Source organism: Microcaecilia unicolor, chromosome 2 (genome assembly GCF_901765095.1).
Source record: "Microcaecilia unicolor chromosome 2, aMicUni1.1, whole genome shotgun sequence".
Lineage (NCBI taxonomy): Eukaryota > Metazoa > Chordata > Amphibia > Gymnophiona > Siphonopidae > Microcaecilia > Microcaecilia unicolor.
In genome coordinates, this window is record NC_044032.1 from 623,281,079 (window position 1) to 623,305,582 (window position 24,504).

At 42.4% G+C, this 24,504-nt stretch overlaps 1 protein-coding gene across 1 annotated transcript in view; it reads left to right on the forward strand.

Annotated features, from left to right (window-relative positions):
- The window catches only part of OTUD4 (OTU deubiquitinase 4), a 246,343-nt gene extending 221,839 nt beyond the window's left edge, over positions 1-24,504 (forward strand). Inside the window, 3 exon segments of the mRNA XM_030191676.1 lie at positions 5,397-5,666; positions 9,658-9,698; positions 18,177-24,504. Coding sequence (XP_030047536.1) covers positions 5,397-5,666; positions 9,658-9,698; positions 18,177-19,409 — 1,544 coding nt within the window. The 3' untranslated portion in view covers positions 19,410-24,504.

The window sequence follows — 24,504 nt, forward strand, 5'->3', positions numbered from 1 at the left end:
GGTCGCGGTCATCTTGTAGAGACATTTTATCCAACACCGAGGAGGAGCACATGGGAATCAGAGAAGGATCCCAGATACATTTCCTCCGAAGAGTCTTATGGGATCCCTTCTGAGCCCTTTCCACCACCTGAGAGGAGACAGTCTCTACCCAAGAGTCTCTCTTTCCCATCTTTTGTGGGGGAAATGGCTGATGCTATTCCATTCTCTATAGAGGTGGAGGATAAGCCCAGGGCCAAGATGCTCAAGGTCCTGGACTTTACCTCCCCTCCTAAGGAGGCTGTGACGGCTCCTCTCCACGAGGTACTCAAGGGAGTCCTAGTTAGGAACTGGGTGTCCTCTCTGTCAGTCCCTGTTGTTCCCAAGAAGATCGACCCCTGTACCAGATCCACGGTGAGCCTGGCTTTGTGCGGCCTCAGTTGTGGAATCCGCCTCAAAAGACTATGGGACTATGCCTCGGCTCCCCCAGGCAGAGAAGCTAGAACCCTGGATTCTTTTTGGAGAAAGATGTACCAGGCCTCTATGCTCATATCCCGTATTTAGTCATACCAGCTCTTTGTGAGCGTTTACTTGTGGAACTCAGTGAGACAGGTGTCTGACTTGGTCGATACACTCCCTCCTGAGCAGTCCGAGCCTTTTCACCATTTCGTCAAACAGCAGAGCATGTCAAAAGTTCTTGGCCAGGGGCACTCAACACTTTTGATGTGGCATCCAGGATCTCTGCTCAAAGTAAAGCAATATGCAGACTGTCATAGCTACATGTTTCTGACTTGGAACATTCTGTTTAGCAGAGGTTGGCGGATGCACCTTGCCGGGGGGATAATCTTTTAGGAGAGAAGGTTGAGGAGGTCGCTGACTAGATCAAGAAACACACTGATACCATCTCTTCTCTCTCCTGCCGGACGTCTTCTGCATCTACCTCTTCATCTAGGAGGTTTTTTGGCAAATCAAGGAGTGCTCCCTATTACTACTCTAGGCGTAGGTAAATTTCGGCTCGCCAGCCTGCTCAAGCTCAGCCACAGCGAGCACCTAAGGCCCCTGCTGCTCCCCAGTCAATGCAAGGGACGAGTTTTTGACTGGCTTCAGCAGAGCATAGCTGCAGTACAAGTATCAGTCCTGGACGACTTGCCGGTCGGGTGGAGGTTAAAATTTGTTCACCAAAGGTGACCTCTCATAACCTCCGACCGGTGGGTTCTTCAAATAGTCTGTCTTGGATACACCCTCAATTGTCATTCCAAACCTGCAAATTGCCTGAGAGCTCATTCATTCAGCTCTCAGCACAGGCAGGTACTTGCAGAGGAACTCTCCGCCCTTCTGAAGGCCCTTCGGTCGAACCCGTTTTACCAGGAGAAGAAGATAAGGGATTCTATTCCAGGTACTTCCTTGTGCAAAAGAAGACAGGGGGGATGCATCCCATTCTAGACCTGAGGGCTCTGAACAAATTTCTGGTCCGAGAAAAGTTCAGGATGTTTTCCCTGGGCACCCTTCTCACAGTGATTCAGGAAAACGATTGGCTATTCTCTCTGGACTTAAAGGACGCATATACTTACATCTCAATACTTCCTGCCCACCAGAAGTATCTTCGATTTCGTCTGGGAATACATCACTTTTAGTACCACGTGTTGCCTTTTGGCCTCGCATCAGCTCCCAGGGTCTTGACCAAGTGTCTAGCGGTAGTCGCAGCATCGCTACGCAGACTTGGACTCCCAAGATTGGCTAGTGAAGAGCACCTCAGAGGACAGTGCTTGGGATTCCATGCAGATGACTATTTGGGTGCTAGAGCTACTAGGGTTTGTTTTAAACTACCCCAAGTCCCATCTACACCCTGTCCAGAAATTGGAATTCATGGGAGCCCTGCTCGACACACAGAAGGTTCGAGCCTGTCTCCCAGAGGCCAGAGCAGATAATCTAGTCTTGCTGGCGTCCAAGGTTCGAGCCTCTCAGCAGGTCATAGCTCGGCAGATGTTGAGATTGCTGGGCCATATGGCCTCCACAGTGTAACTTACACCCATGACACATCTTCACATGAGACCAGCTCAATGGACCCTGGCTTCTCAGTGGTATCAAGCCACGGGAAACCCAGAAGATGTCATCCAAGTGTCCCCAGAGCTTGTTCGCTCTCTTCAGTGGTGGACAATTCGATCCAATTTGACTCTTGGACTTCCATTACAAATTCCTCAGCCACAAAAAGTGCTGACGACGGATCAGTGGCATAGCCACAGGTGGGCCTGGGTGGGCCAGAGCCCACCCACTTTCTCCATGATACTGGCACCTGTGCATGCTCAGTTTTCAGCACATGCCTGCTGTAGACTGCCAAGGTGGAAAGAAGGTTTTCCCGCTAGATGGGATATTTTTTGGTGGTAGTGTGGGGGAAGGGAGAACACTTGGTGCCAACCCACTTCTTGCCTAGGCCCATCCAAAACCTGTTGTCTGGCTACGCCCCTGCGACGGATGCATCTTTCCTGGGATGGGGAGTTCATGTCGATGGGCTTCACACTCAAAGAACTTGGTCTCTCCAGGAAGTGAATCTTCAGATCAACCTCCTGGAGCTTTGAGCGGTCTGGAATGCTCTAAAGGCTTTCAGAGATCAGGTGTCCCATCAAATTATTTTCATTCAAACAGACAATCAGGTTGCAATGTATTACATCAACAAGCAGGGGGCACCAGATTATGCCTTCTGTGTTAGGAAGATGTCCGGGTGTGGCATTGGGCTTACGAGCACGGCATGTACCTTTGAGCCACTTATCTGGCGGGTGCAAACAACACCCTAGCTGACAGACTGAGCAGGATAATGCAACTGCATGAGTGGTCTCTCCACATAGGCATGGCCCACAAGATATTCCAAGTGTGGGGAACTGAGAGACCTTGTGGTTGATCTGGGTGGCAAAAAGATCCACCATCTTTTTGCCACCCAGATCAACCACAAGGTCCCTCAGTTCTGTTCCAGGCTTCAGGCCCACGACAGACTAGTGTCGGATGCCTTCCTCCTCAATTGGAGGACAAGTGTCCTGTAGGCTTATCCTCTGATACCTCTAGTAGGAAGAACTTTGTTGAAACTCAAGGATGACCGCGGAACCATGATTCTGATCACTGGCTGAGACAGATTTGGTTCCCTCTTCTTCTGGAATTATCCTCCGAAGAACCGTGGAGATTGGAGTGTCTTCTGACCATCATTTCTCAGAGCGAGGGGTTGCTTCTACATCCCAACCTCCAGTCTCTGGCTCTCACAGCTTGGATGTTGAGAGCTTAGAATTAGCTTCCTTGGGTCTTTTGGAGGGTGTCTCCCGGGTTTTGCTGGCTTCCAGGAAAGATTCCACTAAGAGGTGTTACTCTTTTAAATGGAGGAGGTTTGCAATTAGTGCTTATCATCAACGTGCAGAAGGAAAGTCTATCTCTGGACAGCCTTTAGTTGTTCACTTCATGAGAAGTTTGCTTTTGTCAAAGTCCCCTGTCAAACCTCCACCAGTGTCATGGGATCTCAATGTTGTTCTTACCTAGCTGATGAAAGCTCCTTTTGAGCCACTGAATTCCTGCCATCTGAAGTACTTGACCTAGAAGGTCGTTTTCTTGGTGTTGGTCATCGAGCTTCAGGCCTTAGTAGTGGATGCATCTTATACTAAGTTTTATCACAACAGAGTAGTCCTCCGCACGCATCCTAAGTTTCTGCCAAAGATGGTGTTGGAGTTCCATCTGAAACAGTCAATTTCTTGCCAACATCTTTCCATGATCTCATTCCCATCCTGGCGAAAGCAGCTTGCACACCTTGGACTGCAATAGAGCATTGGCCTACTACATGGAGCGGACAAGGACCCACAAACAATCTGCCCATCTTTTTGTTTCTTTTGATCCCAACAGGATGAGGGTCGCTATTGGAAAACACACCATCTCAATTTGGCTGGCAGATTGCATTTCCTTCACATACCCAGGCTGAGCTGGCTTTAGAGGGTAATTTCACAGATAATGTCAGAGCCATGGCTGTGTTGGTAGCCTACTTGAGGTCAGCTCCCATTGAGGAAATTTGCAAGGCTGCAATGTGTTCTTCAGTCCACACATTCACATCTGACTGCTGCCTTGAGCAGGATACTCAACGTTACAGTCGGTTTGGGCATTCAGTGTTGCAGAATCTGTTTGGTGTCTAGAATCCAAGTCCACTCTCCTAGGCTCATTTTATTCTATTCCAGGCTGCACTTTCATTCAGATTGTATAGAGTTTCAGGTTAATCTGTATTATGTCCTTGCCGTTGCGAGGCCCAATTGTCCAATGTTTGTTGTTTTTGGTGAGCCTGGATGCTAGGGATTCCCCACACGTAAGAATATGAGAGCCTGCTTGTCCTCGAAGAAAGCAAAGATACTTACCCTATAGCAGGTATTCTCTGAGGACAGCAGGCTTCATGTTCTCACAACCCTCCCATCTCCCCTTGGAGTTGTCTATTTTTTTTTTGTTACATTTGTACCCCGTGCTTTCCCACTCATGTGCGGCTTACATGGGGCAATGGAGGGTTAAGTGACTTGCCCAGAGTCACAAGGAGCTGCCTGAAGTGGGAATCGAACTCAGTTCCTCAGTTCCCCAGGACCAAAGTCCACCGCCCTAACCACTAGGCCACTCGGCCACTCCTCATTATTTTCTTTTCACTTGTTTTTGCTTTACAGTTAAACTGAGGAAACACGTTCTCGAGGCGGGCGGAAAGGCACTCGTGCATGTGCAGTAGAGCGCAGCTCGCTCTTCACAGATCTCTGGGTTTTTTTCCTTGGGCAAAATTGCCGGACCGGACAACACAGATCGGCATCTACACACACGTGAGAATATGAAACCTGCTGTCCTCAGAGAATACCTGCTACAGGTAAGTATCTTCGCTTTCTTACATTTTGGGAAATGTGGGATAAGATATTCTGTAGATGATTTAGATACATTACGTGAGGATAATTCAGTGATGTTGTTCATGTATATTGGGGCCGAACCATACAAATTTACATGCAAATTTCATCACAAAAAAGAAGAAATGCACTGCTCTTTTAATTGTTGCTGTTTCTCAGGGCTCCCTACATCTTACTGCTGTCACAATGCTACCCCCTCCTGTTCAGCCCAAGGTCTCTGCCTACACTGTATACTTTACTATTTGAGTTGACCTGATTGATCAATGGAACATGCTTTCTTTGTATTACTAGAAGCACAGACTTCTGCAGTTTGCTTTGCCTTAATCTTTCCTGATGCCTCTGAAGCTACTCTTGTGGCTTATCCTCTCACTGTAAATCAAATGCCAGAGTTAATTTGTTTTAATTGTGGGGTTGTTTCGTTAAATCTTGATGAACTAGTTGTATCTGCTCTTCTTCATAGGTTGAGTAGAATAGCTATATTACATTTTAACCTAGCAATGATTAACTGTACCATATACTTCCTAGGTATTCCAACACAAATACCTATTTCTCCAGTGACTTTGGCCCCTGCAAAAGGGCTTGATTCTGCCATGCCACAGCCTCAGGTTACATCCACTCCATTTGCACCAGTTCCAGTTTCAATACAAGCAGTGAACCAGCCTTTGATGCCTTTGCCTCAGACATTGAACCCCTACCAGGACCCTTTGTATCCTGGATTTCCTTTCAATGAAAAAGGAGAGAGAGCCACAGCACCCCCTTACTCCCTGTGTAAGAGTGGAGAGGATCTGCCAAAAGGTAAGGAGTCTAGCCTATGCATTGGTGGGTGGAGTCGAAAGTCTTTGCCTAATATCCATTCGGGATTTACTCTGTGGACATGGTTGACCACATCTTCAGTATTGTGTTCAGTTTTGGTTGCCTCATCTCAGAAAAGATATAGCAGAACTAGTAAGGTACAGAGATAAACAAGATAGAATGGTGCCCCTGTGGTGAAAAGCTACTACTGCTATTTCTTATAATTTCTATAGCACTACCAGATGTACGCAGCGCTTGACACATTAGATGCAGGTACTTTCTCTGTCCCTAGTGGGCTCACAATCTAAGTTTTTGTACCTGGGGCAATGGAGAATTAAGTGACTTGCCCAGGATCACAAGGAGCTGTAGTGGGACTTGAACCAAGTTCCACAGGATCTCAACCCACTGCGCTAAGCAGGCTCTTCAATTCTGAAAAGAGATGGCTGAGGGGGGATAAGATGGAGGTCTGTAAAATTATGAGTGGGGGTGGAATGGGTAAATAGAGAATGGTGGTTTACTCTTTCATACAGTACCAAGACAGATAACACACCATGAAACAAATAGGTGGCACATTAAAGCAAATCAGAGAAAGTGTTTTTACAACTGTGGGATTTGTTTGCCAGAAGATATGGTCAAAGCAGATAGCCGGGTTTAAAAAGGATTTAGGCAAGCTCCTGCAGGAAGATTCCATAAACCATTAGAAGAAAAATTCTCACAGGGGAAAGCTAGGCAAATTAAGAAATTGCAGTTCACAGAATATGTTTTGCTACACGCATTTCTAATTGGGCTTAAATGGTCTCTTCATGAGGCTGAACCTGCACCAGGCACCAAATTTAAGACTGACTGGTGGCTGGAATATTTTTTCTCAGCTTTGTCTGTCTGTGATGCACACGGGTTTATAACCTGTTGAGCCATCCCGTCCCTGCATGACATATGTAGGTTTTCAAGTAGACCCTCATTGCACAAATAATACTAAGCACTACATTTCATGTGTGTACACCATCACAATCAGTCAATTAATGGGAGCCACCCTCTTAGGAGTGGAGGAATAGCCTAATGGTTAGTGCAGTAGGCTGAGAACATGGAGAGCTGAGTTTGATTCCTAATGCAGCTCTCTTTGACCCTGGGCAAGTCACTTAACCCTCCATTGCCTCAGATACAAAAACTTAGCTTGCGAGCTGGCTGCGGACAGAGAAAAGTACCCACATCCTATATAATAATTTGTACCTCCAACGTTCCATGGCTGGCTGGCTGTCTGGGTTCGTAACATTTCCTGACATCAGCCTGCCTCCAGCGTTCCATTCCCCCTAACTGTCCCGCCCTCACGTTAAGATGTAATGACGTCAGAGGGCGAACAGTGAGAGGGAAGGGAACGCTGAGGCGAGTTGATGTTGGGATGTTACAAACGGAACAAAGCCAGCCAGAGAGCATTCAGGTACAAAGAAGAACAGAATCGCGGGACATCGAGGGAGGAGAGGGCAGAGCAGAGGAAAATCGATGGGATGGGAGGCGAGGAGAGAATCACGGCACACATCTGGGAGGGCAGGGAAGAGAATCGCTGGACATGGAGGGGATGGGAGGGCAGGGAAAAATCGCTGGACATGGAGGGGAGGGCAGGGGAGAGAGAAAAAATCGCTTACAAGACAGCCTTCCTAGGGCCCGTTTCATTGTTGAGGAAACGGGCTTGGTTCCACTAGTATAATATAAACTGCTTTGGTTGTACCACAGAATGGTGGTATATCAAATCCATGACCCTTTATTCTTTTTGTTTGAAATATCCTTTGTTCAATTTATCGACTTAAATGAACAGTCAGAAAAGGTGATAACCTGACTATGTGAGAATCTGAGACCAGGAGAAGGAAAGAAAGGTTGGTTTTCTTTGTCTAGTTCAGGAGTTAGATTTGTGCTGGTTGCAAGTGAGGAAGAAAGCTCAGTTGTAGTGTACCTTTATTTTGTCCAGATATCCTGAAACGAAGGTCTTGGTTTGTGTTAATGACTGATCTGAACACTAACGGTCAGTTTTCAGCTGTCATGATCACATGCCAGCACCAGTGATAATAGATGTATTCAGCGTCACTGTCCATGTAGGCAGTGGCAAAGAGTGTACATAATGGTGACTACAGTGACATTAGTAATTTAAGCCTCTAAATCAAGCAGATAACTTATCCATTTAATGATGATATTCATCCACTAAATGGATTATTTGGGCACCCATAACCCAACCTGTTAACTTGATATCTTGCCATTTAACAGTTTAAATGGCTTTTACTTTGTTTTAGCAGACCACGAAGAAGTGAGTGTGTAAAGATTTTCTGTCTCAATGCCATTTTGAATAGTGTGACAGCAATTTGTTGGATTGACTGATTATATGAGAGACTAAGGTTTGTGAACACATTGTGTGCTCATATTGAAAAACAAGGACCCCTGATGCAGGCACGTAACAAAACACAGCTGTCAACAATAAAATTACAACCGGAGTGTGGCTCCAGTGACATCATTATCCCCCTGGCAATATCCGCTTTTTGCTGTTTGTTTTCTACGGAATGTTTTGTTCTTCTCCAGTTTCTCTTCTGATCATCTCCATATAATTTTTTTCCCCAAACCTGAGCTCAAACTTATAAACCAATCACACATTTGATTATGCTATGTACCATATAGTGACCATTTTGTTGTTTGATATTTAATAAACATTTATTTCTTAAATGCATAGTATATGATATCCATATGAGAAAAATATCAAACAAGAAAAGTATTTAAGAAATAAATGTTTGTTAAATATCAAACAACAAAGTGGTCATTATATGGTACATATATAATTTTTTGAAAATATACAAATAATCAAGTTGGTATGTTCACTGCTTGCTGACACATGCATATCTTTGAATATCTGCTGAAATGAATGCGATTGTAAACCATTTATGTGCATCTTTAAAGAGCAACACAAAACTTACAGCTAGGCAGAAAATTAAAAAGATTTCACTGTGGGATATTTTGGAGGATATTTTTAGAGAAGTTAGGTGTCATTTATGCATGTAAATGGGCATACACACAATTAATAGTTTTAGAAAAGCTGCTACTTATGCATGTATACCTGTGGCACATACAGATTTGGAAGACACATGTTGTCAGTGTGGCTTGGACAAGTCTTAGTATATGTGTATTTCCTATATTACAGCTGGAATACATGTCATTCTCCTCCTTTCCAGCTTTTTAAATCATATACAACTCATCTGCTTGTTTGGACCTGGGGTTTAAAGAAGAGATTGAAAGAGCTGTGTTTGCAACTCTACTGTAAAATAAACCACCTGAAAAAGTAAACTATTTTGAGATGTGGAATTAAGCAAAATCCACCATTGACACATGTAAGTGGTGGCATTTAAACATGTGGGTAGCAAATGTCCATAGCCTACACATGTAAGTGCCACTGCGTTTCTCATAGATGGCTCTGAGTGATACCACTCTTTTGAACATTGTTCTTTTGTTAAAGGGCTGTTCTGTATGTTCCACAAAATACAATTTGTTTTTCTGCAGGCTCGTATGTGTTTTATTAAAGCTAGGTGTTCAGCGAGCCTTTTGTAAAATACCTTTAGACATGTTGAATGTCCTAACTTGGAACGTGGGAAGTAGCCCAGTGGTTATAGTAGGGTTCAAATTAGAGAATGACACGGGGACAAGTTTGCCACCGCCCCATCCCCTTAACAGTAAAAAATTTCATTCGTACAAAAAACAAATGATTGCACAAATTTGATTGTAACTTGCTTTGACCTACTACAAAAAAAAAAAAGTGTGAGCTAAATCCAAAAATCTCCGAACATTCCCTTATCCAATCTAGATGACTTATACAAAATTGGACTTCACACACATAACTGAGTAGAAAGAAGGCAAGTGGTCTATTAAATCCAATCTTTTGGATTCTAGACAGCAATCTCAACATGGTAATTCAGAAGATAAATCTCGGATATTAAACAAATGTTTTTTTTCTTTTTCTGTTTAGATAAAAGCATTGTTCAATTTTTCTTCAATCTTGGTGTGAAGGTAACTTTTTTTCCTTTCATATTGCTTACCAGTTTATAAATGAAAAAAATACCTCAGCTGGGCGTTCTTAGCATAATACAGGAAAATCTAGCATCAGCATTCATAAAATGTTTTCTGCAAGGACAAGCAGGCCTTCATATTCTCACATCTAGCAGCGTCCCACCATGCATGCACTGGTGCCTTCATGTGCATACGTGGGTCTTTGTTTTTCCACAGAGCTGAGAGGACGCGTTTCGTGTTCTCTTCCTCACGCTGTGCTGATTCTACTTTGGATTGTCAGTGCCTTCCTGTGCGGGTATTTTTTCTGTTTTTTCTTATTTTTTTTCTTCAGCTTTGGGTTTTTGTCCCTTCCCTCTAGTTTTTTATAGATATTTTCAGCAGTTTTAAGTTTCCTTTATTTTTGTGAGTGGCTGCACAATTAGGCCACAGCCTTCTCCTCACTTTGAATACTGCCCTCCTTTTTCTTGAGGAGCTTAATTTAGCAGAGATACTTTTTTCGATGTCTCAGCAGACCTCCAGTGGCTTTGCACCAAGTGTAGATGCGTGATTTCTGCCACAGACCCGCACAACTGGTGCATCAGGTGCCTTGGGCCCGATCATGATCTCTCTTTACACATGCAACTGGCTCAAATGGAGCAACTTTTTGGCTGTTTGAAGACCAGACCGACTTCGCCACCGGTAGCATCGACCTCCATGGCTGTTCCAACTTCAGCACCCACTGGGGGTGCACTGCCATCGAGTGGGTCTACACCTGCCTCGACACCGGGCACTGTTAACAGGCCCCGGGACCGGACAGCATCGGACCCGACACAGAGGACCTATATAGATTCAGTGGTGTCATCATCGGCACTGGGGGATCGAGGCTCTGTGCATTGGGGGAAGCCCAAGAAGCATAAGCATCCATCTTCCTCGATGCACAGTGCCAGGACATCGGTGCATCTGATACCTGAGGAGCGTAAGTAGTAGTAGTAGTAGCGTGCCCCCTCCTTAGGAGAGGTGCTAGTGTACAAGTCATTGAGCGGCCCGGTCCCCGCCACCAGTTCAGCACCAACATTTTCTCAAACTGCCTCTGCCCCGGCTCACATGTTTTTGCCGATGCCCACTTTCGATGAGTGGTTGCACAGCATGCTCTGGGAGGAGTTGACACAGTTGCTGTAGGGGGCTCCTGCTTTGGCATCGAGGGCACTTGTACCACTTCTGGAACAGACCCAGACCCCTGGCTCCATCGATGCCAGTGCTCAGATCTTCAATGCCGGTGCCTCACCAGGTGTCGATGTGTGGGCAGGCAGTACCACCTTCTACATTGGGGGAGCAAGCTTCTCTGGAGTCTGATAGTAGGACTGCTCCTCAGAGCGTGGACGTCGTTCTACCAGAGCGAGGTCGGCACAGACTCATTCACCTGAGTATGATGAAGAATCTGATTGGGACTGCTCATGAGAGATGAAAATCTCCAGCAGAGGCACTTTCTTTCATCATTTAAGTTGGAAGCAGAGGAGTTGTCTAGATCAGAGATGTCTGTTCTGGGCTATAAATGTCTTGTCACTGTACGTATCCTTAAGGACGCTCAGTTGAAGAACTGGCAGTCTCCCCTCACAATGCAGGTCGCACCTAAGAAGGTGGATATGCAGTATCGTATCCAGAAAGCTCCCGGATTCGAGAAGGCACAGTTGCCCCACAACTCTATGGTGGTCGAATCTGCTCTTGATTAGGCCAAGAGGTCTCATGCCTCGGCACCCTCAGGATGGGAGGCTAGTGGAGGAAGACTTTTCAGGCCTCGATGCTTGTTGTTTGCATCCAGTCCTACTATACATGAGCCTTTACTTGAGTCTCTGGTAAACAGTACACCGACTCTGGTGGACTCTCTCCCTTTGGAGCAGGCCTCAAGAGCTTCACCAGCTGGCCAACAAGCAGATGGAGTGTAGGCATTATTGGCCAGCGGTTCCTATGATACTTTTGATGTTGCATCCAGACTCTCTGGAATGGGTGTGGGATGCGCAGACTTTTATGGCTGTGCATCTGTGACCTGGAACCAGTGGTTCAAGAGAGGTTGTCAGATGTGCCATGCCAAGGGGACAACTTGTAGAGGGAGAAAGTGGAGGAGGTTTCTGACCTCATCAAGAAGCATACAGATACTATCCACATGCGCTCTCGGCATATTCAATCTGTATCTTCTTCAACAAGAAGATTTTCAATTGGGTCTAGGTGGCGTACCTAGTACTCTCAAAGGTGTAGGTATCCACCTCCCACGCGTTCCATTCAGGAGGTTCATTTTTTGCCAACACAAATGGCCCCTTGTAACCTCTGGCTGGTGGGTTCTTCATTTAGTCCATCTCGGGTATACACTGAATTGGTGTCAGAGACATCCAAATTGCCCATCAAGAGCATCATTCATCAGCTTTCAGCACAAGCAGGTACTTGCAGAGGAACTCTTGGCACTTCTACAAGCCCGAACGGTCGAAACCCACACCACCAGGGAAGAAGGGAAGTGACTATATTCCAAGTACTGTCTTGTGACCAAAAAAAGCAGGGGGATACCGGCCCATCCTAGACCTAAGGGATCTGAACAGATTCCTAGTCAAAGAAAAGTTAAGGATGCTTCCCTGGGTAGTCTTCTTCCTCCTTTACTCACTTTCTGTGATTCAGAAGTATCAAAACTTATCTCGGATTTCGAGTGAGGAAATACCACTACCAGTATCGCGTTCAGCCTTTTGACCTGGCATCTGCACCCAGAGTTTTCACCAGTTGTCCGGCAGTAGTTGCAGCATATCTACTCAGACTGGGGGTGTATGTGTTTCCCTACCTGGACAATTGGCTGGTCAAGAGCACATCTCAGGAAGGTGTGAAGGAGTCAGAGGATGATTATTCAGGTTTTAGAGCTACTGGGGTTTGTCAATTTATTTATTTATTTATTTGTTGCATTTGTAGCCCACATTTTCCCACCTATTTACAGGCTCAATGTGGCTTGCATAGTACCGTGAGGGCGATCGCCAGTTCCGGTAAGAGAAATACAGAGTGGTCTAGTGTTGATGTTCATAGATGACAGAGTATTTTAAGTGATCAAAGAGAGAGAGTTAGATTTTGTCCAGTTCTGGTAAGAGTTTCGATTGTGTTGCAGAGTTCAGGAGTTTAGGATGGTTCTTTCTGGTATGTCTTTGTGAGCAGGTTGGTTTTTAACGATTTCCGGAAGTTTGTTAGGTCGTGCATCGTTTTCGTGACATTTGGAAGTGCATTCCATAGTTGCGTGCTTATATAAGAGAAGCTGGATGCCTATGTTGTTTTATATTTTAGTCCTTTGCAGCTTGGGATGTTCATCAATTGGAATACATAGGAGCCCTGCTAGATACAAAGCTGGCTCAGGATTTCCTTCCTTAAGCGAGAACGGATACCTTGGTAACACTTGCCTTGCAGGTCCATAGCAGCCAGCAGGTTTCAGCTCAGTAAATGTTGAGACAGATGGGCCACATGGCCTCCACCATGCAAAGATCAAATCATGTGAAATTTACATATTTCCAGAAATGTTAACAATGCCTTCTATTATATTACTATCATGTATTCCATTACCATGCAATCCAACATCCTTCTGTAACACCAAATGTCTATTCTCTTCTCATTTCCATTATCCATGATGTTTTGTAAGCCACATTGCGCCTGCAAAGAGGTGGGAAAATGTGGGATACAAGCGCAATAAATAAATAAATAAATAAATAAATGTCACTTCTATGGCATGGCTCCACTTGAGAGCGGCCCAGGAGACCTTAGCTTCCCAGTGGTCTCAGGCGACAGAGAGCCTAACTGATGTCATCTGCATACCACCAGATCTGGCACAAACCCCTCTGGTGGACAATTTGGTCCAATTTGACTCTGGGACTTTCATTTCAAATTCCACTGCCTCAGAAGGTGTTGACAACAGATGCATCCAGCCTGGGTTGGGGAGTTCATGTAGATGGTCTTCATACTCAAGGCTGGTGGTCCACTCAAGAGGTTCAGTTCCACATCAATCTCCTCAAATTCAGGGCTATTTGGAACGCTCTAAAGGCTTTCAGAGATAGTCTCCAGAATCAGATTGTACTCATTCCAACAGTCAACCAGGTTGCGATGTTCTGTGCCAACAAGTAGCGGGGTACGGGATCCAACCTCTTGTGTCAGGAAGCAGTGGGCCCTACTTCACAGGATGGACCTCCATGCCATTTACCTTCCCGGCAGAAACAACTACCTGGCAGACAGATTAAGCAGGATACCTCAACCACACGAGTGGTCTCTAAACATTGTTGTAGCCTGGAAGTTCATCTTGAGAGTGGGTCACCCCCTTGGTGGATCTTTTTGCCATCGGCAAATTCACACTTTCAAATTGGCTAGCAGATTGCATCTCCTTTACTTATGCCCAGGCTGGGCTGACTTGAGGGTCATGTCACGGCTCACAATGTCAGAGACATGGCTGCATCGATAGCCCACTTGAGGTCAGCCTCCATAGAGGAGATCGCCAATGCTGCAACATGCTCTTCAGCCCACATATTCAATTCCCACTACTGTTTGGATCAGGACACTGGATACAACAGTCAATTCAGACAAGCAGTTCTGCAGAATTTGTTCAGTGTCTAGAATCCAACTCCACCCTCCTAGGCCCTGTTTAATTCTGTTCCAGGCTGCACTACACACCTAGTATGTATATAGTTTAAAGTTGATTGACCTTTTAGTCTTGATGTTTCAAGACTCAGTTATCCTAGCTTTCTTGTTTTTTATAAGCCTGGTAGCTAGGGATTTCCAGATGTTTGAAGGCCTGCTTGTTCTCAGAGAAAGCAAAGATACTTACCTGTAGCTGGTGTTCTCTTAGGACAGTAGGCTGATTATTCTCACATACCCTTCCACCTCCCCTAGAAGTTTTTAGTTATAGACTTCTTGCTTTTTCACCTGACTGGAGGACCCGCACTCACGTGTTGGGCGGGAAGGCACTAGCGCATGCGCAGTAGAATGCTGCTAGAACTTTCTACCTTACTAGCTAGTCAGCGTCCACTCTAGGCTCCATCGGCTGCTGTCACCCAGATGTGAGAATAGTTGACTTGCTGTCCTCTAGAACACTAGCTACAGGTAAATATATTTACTTTATGGGGAAATAAGTTTTGCATATGTCAGTCTTATTTGCCTCCTACAGTAGTCATAATTACTTATCTAGTTTGAAAGCAGCTACCTCTTAATAGATTAATTCCAGAAGCAGGGACTGCCATAAAAGTGCCTTTCATTAGATATTCAGAAACAGGACCCTTGTTAATCTGTACTGAGGCCATCATATATACATAGATTTTTTTTTTTTCCCCAAGAATACCAAATTTATGCATTGTGACTTGGGAGCCCTTTTATGTCTTGTGGTAACTGCTAAATTAGCACACGCTAACCACCCACTAAAAATATTTTAAATTTCTTTTGTGGGAGTGAAGAGAGAGGGTGTTTCGCATTAATCAGTGCGGCTGTCATTCCGCACACTAATTGGTTAATGCAGGTATACTGTCTGATCCCTTGCCACCAACAAAATGGGTGGCAATTAGTGCTCCTGCAGTACAATTCTTTTAATGGCTGTGCGCTAATGACAACATTAACCCATGCATAAACACTTCAAGCTTACTCGGTCCTAGGTGTACAATTATTTCTTATACACTTATCTCCACCATATTTTCCAACTTTTACAGTGTATTCAATTTTTTGCCTCAGTAGTGCTCATTTGCCAATAATTATTTTTTTTGGCAATTCATTTAGCACCGAATTCTTCATTGGCTTTTATGCAATCATTTAAATTATATATTAATACTTTAGACACTTATCTTTATAGATAGTCAGACTGGGGGCTCAAAACTATCTGACATGCATGTTTCACCTGCTAGGCTGTGTGAAGGACTTCCCCTAAAGAATTAAACAGAAAAACGTCTCAATGCATTAGGTATGAGTTGTACCTTTACTTCTCATACAAAATGACTACCTCCTTTCACTATCTATTCATCATCTTACATCTCATAATTACCCTTTGCCGTTTTCAGCACCAGCTTCGCTATATTATTTTCGGGATTACCCCTGCAAAGATGGCGACGGCGTTCTAATGAAACCATTTAAATGATTTACGTTGTGACGTCTCAAAACCCCTCAGTTCCTTTTGGATAGTGCCAGAAGAACATTTACATTAAGGAGGCCCATTCCAATTCGGCATTTAAGCTTGAAGGGTTTATACATCTAGGGTTCCTAGTAAGACATATAGAAGATAATTGCCTAACATATCAGTAAGTAACATTAACTCATGGCCATTAATAATAATACTTTTTTTAAAAGGCCAGTTTTAAAGCTGACGTAAAAATGGCCTTAGCACATGAGAAAAACCTGCGTAAGGGCGTGCCAAAGCCACTTTTTGCCTCAGCTTAGTAAATGGACCCTTAGTATCAAACCACCAGATCATTCAAGATGACAAAGAATATAGCAAATATAAAATAGTAAAATAAGTTAGTTCTTAATAAAACAAAAACATAACTAATATAGCCCATTTTTGGTTGCTCTTATGTTTACTATTATATTTCCGTATTAGTTTGGTGATGGTAACAATCCCTCTAATATTGCTGTGGCTGTACTCTAATTGGTTGATCTGTAAGGCCTTGTCTGACTGTGCACACTGATGTGAAAAAGTCAAATACTAGGTACAGAGAAATCACTTTATATATATATATATATATATATATATATATATATATATATATATATATATATAATTTTTAAAAAAATGGAAATGATGAAAAACTAACAGTCAACCACTCCTTTTTAAATACATATCCCATGAAATTAAATATACATTCAGGCTGTGCTTGTACCTTGGTCGATGTTTTTGCTAATTGCATGGTGGTAGTATAACTTGGAACCATTGAGCAAGAAAGTGAAAAGACATTCATCACAAAAGGGTGCATTTCATCTGAGTGATTTGCAGTTGACTGTCATGGCTTCTGCCTCTGGTATCAATGACCTTGGCGGAAGAGGAAGCTTGAATATGTTTATATTCTTTCCAACCCAACAGAATGTTGGAAATAAATGATACAGTAAAGAGGTTCTGAATTTTTGTCGAGGGGAAAAATAACTGAAAAATGAATGGAACTGGACAAAATTTGGGGTAAAAATTGCTGAAAAGACACATTGAGCTAGAAAATGGACCAGATCAGACCTAGAGGTTCCAAAGAAATACACCTCCCCCCCCCCCACCCCAAACCCCCTCTCCCCAAAAACCCTAAATGTATTTCTATCTGAGCAGTTGTTCAGCTTTTGCATCATAAAAACACTGATAATAGTGATACACATTTAGAGGATTGGTCTTTTCAAGTCACCTTTCCTTCTTTTTCTGGTCATACAGACACAGCCAACCCACATACATACAGAAGAACTGGAAATAATTCCAAGAGGCATATTACACATGCTTTCCCCCTTCCTCCCTAGTGCTATCACAGCACTATCCATGCTGGGCTAGTTCTTAGTGTTTCAGATGTGTATGTTTAATTTCTGATGTAAATTCTACTATGAAACCTAATGACTGAACCATATCTTTTTTGTTCGTGGTTATTACATTTATAACTAGTGACCAAAGTGTTTTGCTATGTATACGACCAACTAGAGGTGTTGAAACACAGCAATACCTGTTGCCATGGAACAGTGTCACTCTATATTTGAACTGTGAATCCTTTGAAATCTGACAGTGTAGGAACACACACTCACACTGCATGCACCATGTTAAGCATGCTTTCCCCGCTTGTATGTAAAAGTCCACATAAGGGATGTCATGTCTGAATTCTAGTGGAGGCATGTTTGATATTACATTTTATGCCATAAGCTTAAAGTGGTAAGCAATGAAATCTTATAAACATAACAGAAATGGTGGCTGTTAAAGACCATATGGCCTATCAAGTCTGCTCATCCATACCAACTACTAAGTTTTACAGTTCCTTCCTCTCCCTTAGAGATGGTCTGTGCTTGTCTTATGCAGTTTTGAAATCAGATACAGTCCTTGCTGCCACTGGGAGGACATTCCACACATCCACCATCTTTTCCTTGACTAAAAGAACAAGATGAATATTAACAAGAAAGAAAAAGTAACAAAAAACAGAATCAGTGTCGAACCTCCCTTTGTTTGAACCCTTTAAGCAGCCAGAGTCTGGTGGTTAAGCCTATTTAAAAAAAAAAAAAAAAATTACATTGAGCCCTGATCTTCAGAAAGGCACCTCCAACTTTGACAGTAGCAAGAAGGCTGTTAAAGAAGAAAGTAATTGATGCATTTGTATGTAGTTTTTTTTAATTATTGTACTTTGCTATGAAATGATAAGGAAAAATGAGTCTTCAAAGTTTAATAAAGTGCATGAACTTGAATTTATTTCATGAAAGTAATTTCAGGATATTTTTCTTAACTGACATATGTACAAGGAATCCAAGGTCTATATGTACTAACTCAGCTTTTTCATGTTACAGGCATACAGTTGCCCCATGTGGGCACCCCATTCTTACTTGTACCCTCTGCATCAGGCATATCTGAATGCCTGTAGGATGTACCCAAAGGTCCCCCTCTATTCTCACAACCCTTGGTTTCAAGATACTGTATCAACTGTGCCTGATAATGATCATCCACAAGCAAACCCACACCCGCCAGTGCAGAATGAGGCAAGGGTCAACGGCCAGTGTCTACAAGTTGACTATACGGCATCACCACCACTGCTGATCCCTACATCTCAGATGGCCGGCAGTGCAGGACTTCAGCAGGATATTGTTAATGAGCACTCAGTTCAACTCCATGCTGGCTTTGAGGAGTCATTTGGAAACAAAAACATCTATCCACAGCCTCCATTTGGGCACAGCTCATATTTAGGAGCTGTCCCAGTAGCTCCTTCCTTCTTCCCTCATTTTTGGTATGGGTATCCATTTCAGGGCTTTATTGAAAGTCCAGCCGTGCAGCATAATGTTCTCGTTTCCTCTGAGAACAAAGGGGCAACTGTTCATATTGTTTCACAAGAATTAGATGTGACGAAAAAGTGTAACGCACCAGATCTAGCAGGAAGCATCAAGGAACATGATTCCGAAGCCAGTAATGCAGGTGGGCTGCACTTCCCTGTACCTTGTGTGAGCAGTGAACCCATTCAGAATGCAGCACTAAACAGGGAACCTACAATGGAGCAGAGATGTGCTACTTCCCCTCTTCCACAGGGAAAGATGGAAGTGTCAGGTTCTCCTGTGCAGAGACAGGAAATGGAGTCACAAGTAGCCATGCTTCCTCCTCTTCACTCAGACAGACAGCCTCAGAAAAGTCAAGTCCAAAACAGTGTGCCCAGACCTAAAGAAAAGGCGGAGAACACCAAGGATCACAAGGCCTCCGGCAGCCTGCAGGCTGGGCTTTCAGAAAGCGGAACTTTGCGAACAAAGGAAGAAAGCTCAGAGGATGAGTGTGAGGTATCCGACATGCTCAGAAGTGGTAGGTCCAAGAACTTCTACAATCAGACTTATGGAGGAAGGAAGTACAGGAGTGACAGGGGCTACCTTTCCAATAGAGGTGGATACCACCACCTGAGGAATGATGAAATTTGGAGAGGCCAAGGAAACCGCAATCGGGATGAGGGATACTATTATCACCGAAATATTAGAGGGAGGCCATACAGGAGTGATAACAGGAGGCGACCTGCCGGGGATGCTTACAGAGCACAGCAAGAATAGGAGAACTGAATGGATTGGGAAGTAAAATAGGTTTGAGAGAAATGCTTAATGAACTTGTGACCCTGATTTATCAAAGTTTGCTCTGAAATGTATGCTTGTGGAGGGAAATATTTGGACACATCAGACTTATGTGTTTTCACAAATAAATTATAAAGGTATTAACCTGTTTCTGGTGGAAAGTAGGGCTCAAATGGACTATTCATAAAGATCTTCTGACAGTGTAGGTCAGGGTTTGTTTGGCCCTTTTTTTGGTGGTGGTATTTTTAGATTCGTTTTTAATTTCTTTCAAGTATGTCAGAGCAAAACATGTAGATATTTTAATTGGAAGTAGAGGAAAGATTTGTCTCAGTTTAAAAACATTTGCTTTTTTTGCTGAAAGGTTTGTAAGACAATATGAGAAGGATAGTTTTAAAAAACGTATTGCAGTGACAGTAATGAAATCTAGAATATTATCCAATTCTCTGTTAAACACACCAAATAAAATGTATATTTTATTGTATATAGGATTCATTCCCTAATTTACAACAGTGTGTCTAATAACTGTTCTTTTGATGTGCTTCCAACACAAAGGCCTTTCATCTCAATCTGATAAAAAAAAAAATCAAAAATGCAAACTTGAATGTCTTTTTTTTTTTCTTTAAAACTGTAAAGCAACCGACTAGCTTTGTCTTCTTAGATATATTGTATATAGTTCTTTTAATATTTATAGCATATATTTTTCAATTTTTAGCAAGCGTTTCTCAAATTAGAATTGAGGCAGTGTCAGGAATAGTTCATTTGATAGGGTGCAGAAATAGCGCTGGCCGTGTGAACCAAGAATGGGAAACGCTGGTGTGTGTATTAACAATTAGTGCCTGCTCGAGTCGTTACAAAGATGTAGATGCTATGCATTGCAAAACAAAATTAAAAATTCTGCGCCTGTTACAATAGCAGAATTTGTTGATGCTACTTTAACACTAATGCACTGAGAACCAGAAATATTTTGTGAAAAGACATGCATATACACTTCCAAATGGGTGGGTTTTTAAACATCAAACTTTATGGTGAGCTGCTGGTTTATCACTTTATTTTGATGCTTTTATTTTAATAGTTTTTTTTAATTTGTACACAGCATTGGTTATAAAAGGTTATGAATGTGTGTTGATTTTTTTGTTTGTAACATCCTCATTTCTGGAGCTATTTGGGTGTAGGGTTTTATAGTAATATCAAAATATCCTCACTGGGAGTGCCTTCTACTTTCTACTCTTGAACCATTTTACTTCCTTTTGACATTCACTTTTTGGAAGCTAGCGTAGCTTAGCCTGTGATTCAGTACTGTCCCATCTGTATTTAGCTCATGCCACATAAGAGATTAGAGATCTTAGAGTTTGATCGTCTGAAAGCTGTGTGCTTCTTGCTAGACCTGTCTATGTCCATCTGTATGCCCAGCAATACTTTTAGGGACTAAAACCATATTTTGACCAGGAGAAGTAGGATGACTTGTTGCATAACTCCCACTGATTCTGATTTCTTACATGTACGCACCAAACAGAAGATCATACGTTTCCTAAACTGGAGAGAGAAAATATCCTAGTTTACACTGTAGTAAGAGGGTAGATGGCCCTTATATAACGAAGGGGTAATCTCAAGATGGTAGAATGGGATGGTTGGCATTCAGATACAAGAAGAGAAACTCTAAGCACACCCAAGGTCCCACAGCCAGCCTATATTTTGGAATATGCATAGTGAATATGCATGAAACCTCCCTACATCAGCATTTGCAAATTTTATCCTCTACATATTTATGGATGGAAAGGGGGGGTCATTGTTTGAAAAGCCATGTAATTGGCATATTCAGCATCAGGACCTCTATTGATGAAAGTCCCAGCAAAGGACCAAAATTCTGGATTATAGATTGAGTTTTAGACATGCCTGCTTTTTACTCATGTGTTCAGAGATGCTAAATGTTAACTTTAATCGGCAGCTGCACTCTGACCTATTGCTATTATCTGGCTAACATTTTTTAAGAGACAGCATTTCAAAGTTTTAAATGATCAAAATGGCTCAAAGTAGTTGTGTAATCTTTGGATTGTTTCAAATAATTTGGATTTGATGTATTTCCCAGCATAGTGCAGTTACTGCGATGTGCAACATTTAACTGGTACTTAAGGCAACCCTATTGCTTCAATTTGCAACTCCCTGCTATTAGAACCCAGATGAAATGAAATATAAAAACATGGTAGCACATCAAATTATGTGTTTTTTCTACTGAAGATGTTTAGATACCCAGTTAGAGGGGTGGAAAAATCAGACATCTAAAATCTGGCACTGGGTGCTTACCACTGTAGCCCAGTGGCATCCCCTAGCTACTGGATTACACAGAAAGGGAGCCACCCTTTGGATTTAGAGCATTATCCTATTGTCAGACCACACCAAGGAGGCTGGGCAGAGATATAAAAAGGGAAGGGAGAAGCTATTTAAACTTTAAAAGTTTAAAAATTTTAAGAGAGATTTTTTCTTGGCTTTTGAAACCCGTGCTGCTGCTTGTATTTTTCTGAAGTTTATTGGATTGTTCATGCCCCTTCACTGTGGAGGAGCAAAGGTATGTAAATTAGAGAAGCATGATTGGCTGATCCTGCTGAGCTCCACTGATGCCACAAGGATGTATCTGACCCGCATTCATTTAAAAAAATAAAACTCCGCAGGTCATCAGGATGATCTATGAAAATAACATTTAAGATGCCTACAGTCTTTTTTTTTGCTCTAAACAATTTTCTCTTTCCTGTTTTGGCCTCAACAGTGTTTAATGATCCAAAATGGCCCCTTAACTTTGGAGAGCAGCCAAACAAAAACAGGTGCCATCCTCCTCACTTATTAAAATACAGTTTGTCTTTACCATATATTAATGTGAACTACCTGTTCTGCATGTAAATGCTAATTAAAGTAGTTTCCCGCCAACTAAAAAGATATTGGTCTTTGCCAATTCCGTTCTTAGGAATTTTAATGTTCATACCGATTACAAACAGCTGGTATTAGTTCTGTCTTTGATTTTAAGGATGGCACACGATGCTGGTTATAAATTTGTGGTACTAACGTGCACAACTCAAGATGGCCTTAAATATGTTCAGTTGATGTCCATTGAGCTACATCTGGTTCCATTTCTTACTTTTCTGTTGTACAGAACAGTGGGATAAGATAATGAAGTAACCTAAAGGTGGTATCGTGTCTCATTTTACTTATTTTCTCTAAGTGCGTATACATACCAAGTGGTGCTCTCACTTCACCACCTTAGCTGTGCAATTGCTGTTCTTTGGGAGAGCATCTGGGGAATAAAGGAGGAAATTAAGGGAGCCTGTCCAGCCCTCTGTGCTCACATTTTCAGGGGTTTATATACCATGTGAATAACATTGTTTGCCCATGGTAAAGTGAACTAAAGCCCTGTGGTCTGAGCCCCATTACCTACCTCTCCATTAGTTCTATCTCAAATGGAAATTGTATCTCAATTGTGATCGCAAGATTTAAAGGAGTGTCTCCCCCTGGGATATCCCTGCATGTGACATTTGCCAGAAGGTGCCAAGACATACGGTAGATGCATGCAGGAGGATTGCAAGTTAAATAGTAAATGAAACTGTTTAGCAGTTTTAAAACTATTTATTTCTGTAGCTTCTTTCATGGTAGGTGTTTAAAGTAGGTGTTTTACCCAGCGCTGTATTTTAGAGATGGATCCTGATTATTTTAACTGTTGCATATGTGGCTGTGTTTAGGTTCAGGTTAAATGTATAAAGGGGGATTTTTAGATTGTCTTTGCTAGTTGAAGGTGTAATGGCAACATTGATCATCCTGGCATCCATTCCTTTTTTAAGACTAGGAGGTAACAAGCTATATACTTTCAACTTGACATTTTTGGAAGACCTAAAACTCCTTTTTGCTTGAAAACTGTTGCGTGTGCTTAGTCTTCCTGGAGAGTTACTCTGCTTTATGCTTCCACTTGCTATGTTTTATTCTTCTTAACCAATGGCTGCCTTCTCCTGTCTTTAGTTCTTTTTCTTTTGGGGACAGTCTATTTTTTTTTTTAGTCCATGTGTATGCCTGTTACTGCTGACCTTAGACTTTAAATGCCTCTGGCCCACATTGCGAGCATGTCCATGGCTTTGGCATGATATTGTCCAAAATTGAAAGAATTAATACAGCACAAAGAATTCTGGCAAAGCCTATCCTTTTTAAAATTCCCTACTAGAAATCAGTAGAATCAAAAGGCAACATGTCTGATGATAATTTAACTACCCTCCTCCCCTACTCCCATAGAAGTCAGACTTGCTAGCTTCAAAATTAAAATACGTTTTGGCCATTATATGAGCAATATTTTTAAAGAGATGGATACTTGACTGGATGCAGCTACAGCATCCTCATTTGAAAAAGTGGTGCAGGTGTTTCCTTTTCTCACTGCTTATGCAACACTGACATGACAGGATTCTTGCGGTTGGTATGAGCTGCTTCTCTTGAGCTGACCATGCTTCTTGGGCTTTGTGCTAAAGCTGAATATTTCAACATCTCATTTGTCAGGATTGGCTATTTCCCAATTTCTTGAAATGATGGATGGCGTGGCTTTACTAGATAATAGTATTTGGTTTGTTCTTCTACCAGGTAGGATGTAGGTATGCAGTTAATTTTTCTGGAGTACATCTGTATGTGTTGTGGAAGAAAGGTGCATGAGTTTTAATGCTGCAGAACACCTTTTTGGCAGAATAATTTACTTGAAATATTAAATTGCAGTGTTCCTCAACTGAGGAAGATTAAGCTTGTATGTATTAATGAATTATAGCCTTAAAATGAGTGCAATTAATTACTATCAGCATGTGAAAATGTGATAAGTTGTAAAAAAATATATATAGATAAATATATATATATATATATATACATCTTTTGATGTGTTTAAAGGAACCTTTGTATTCTTTCACATCACCTTTTGTATGTGTTCAGTATATTGCTGTTTATTTTTCTATGTTACGTTTTGTAGTCCTAAGAGATGTTTCACAGAAGTATTTGAATGTATAAAATACAATTAAATGCCTTTCATGGTGTGATGCTGCATTGTATATAAAGTGTGCATAATATT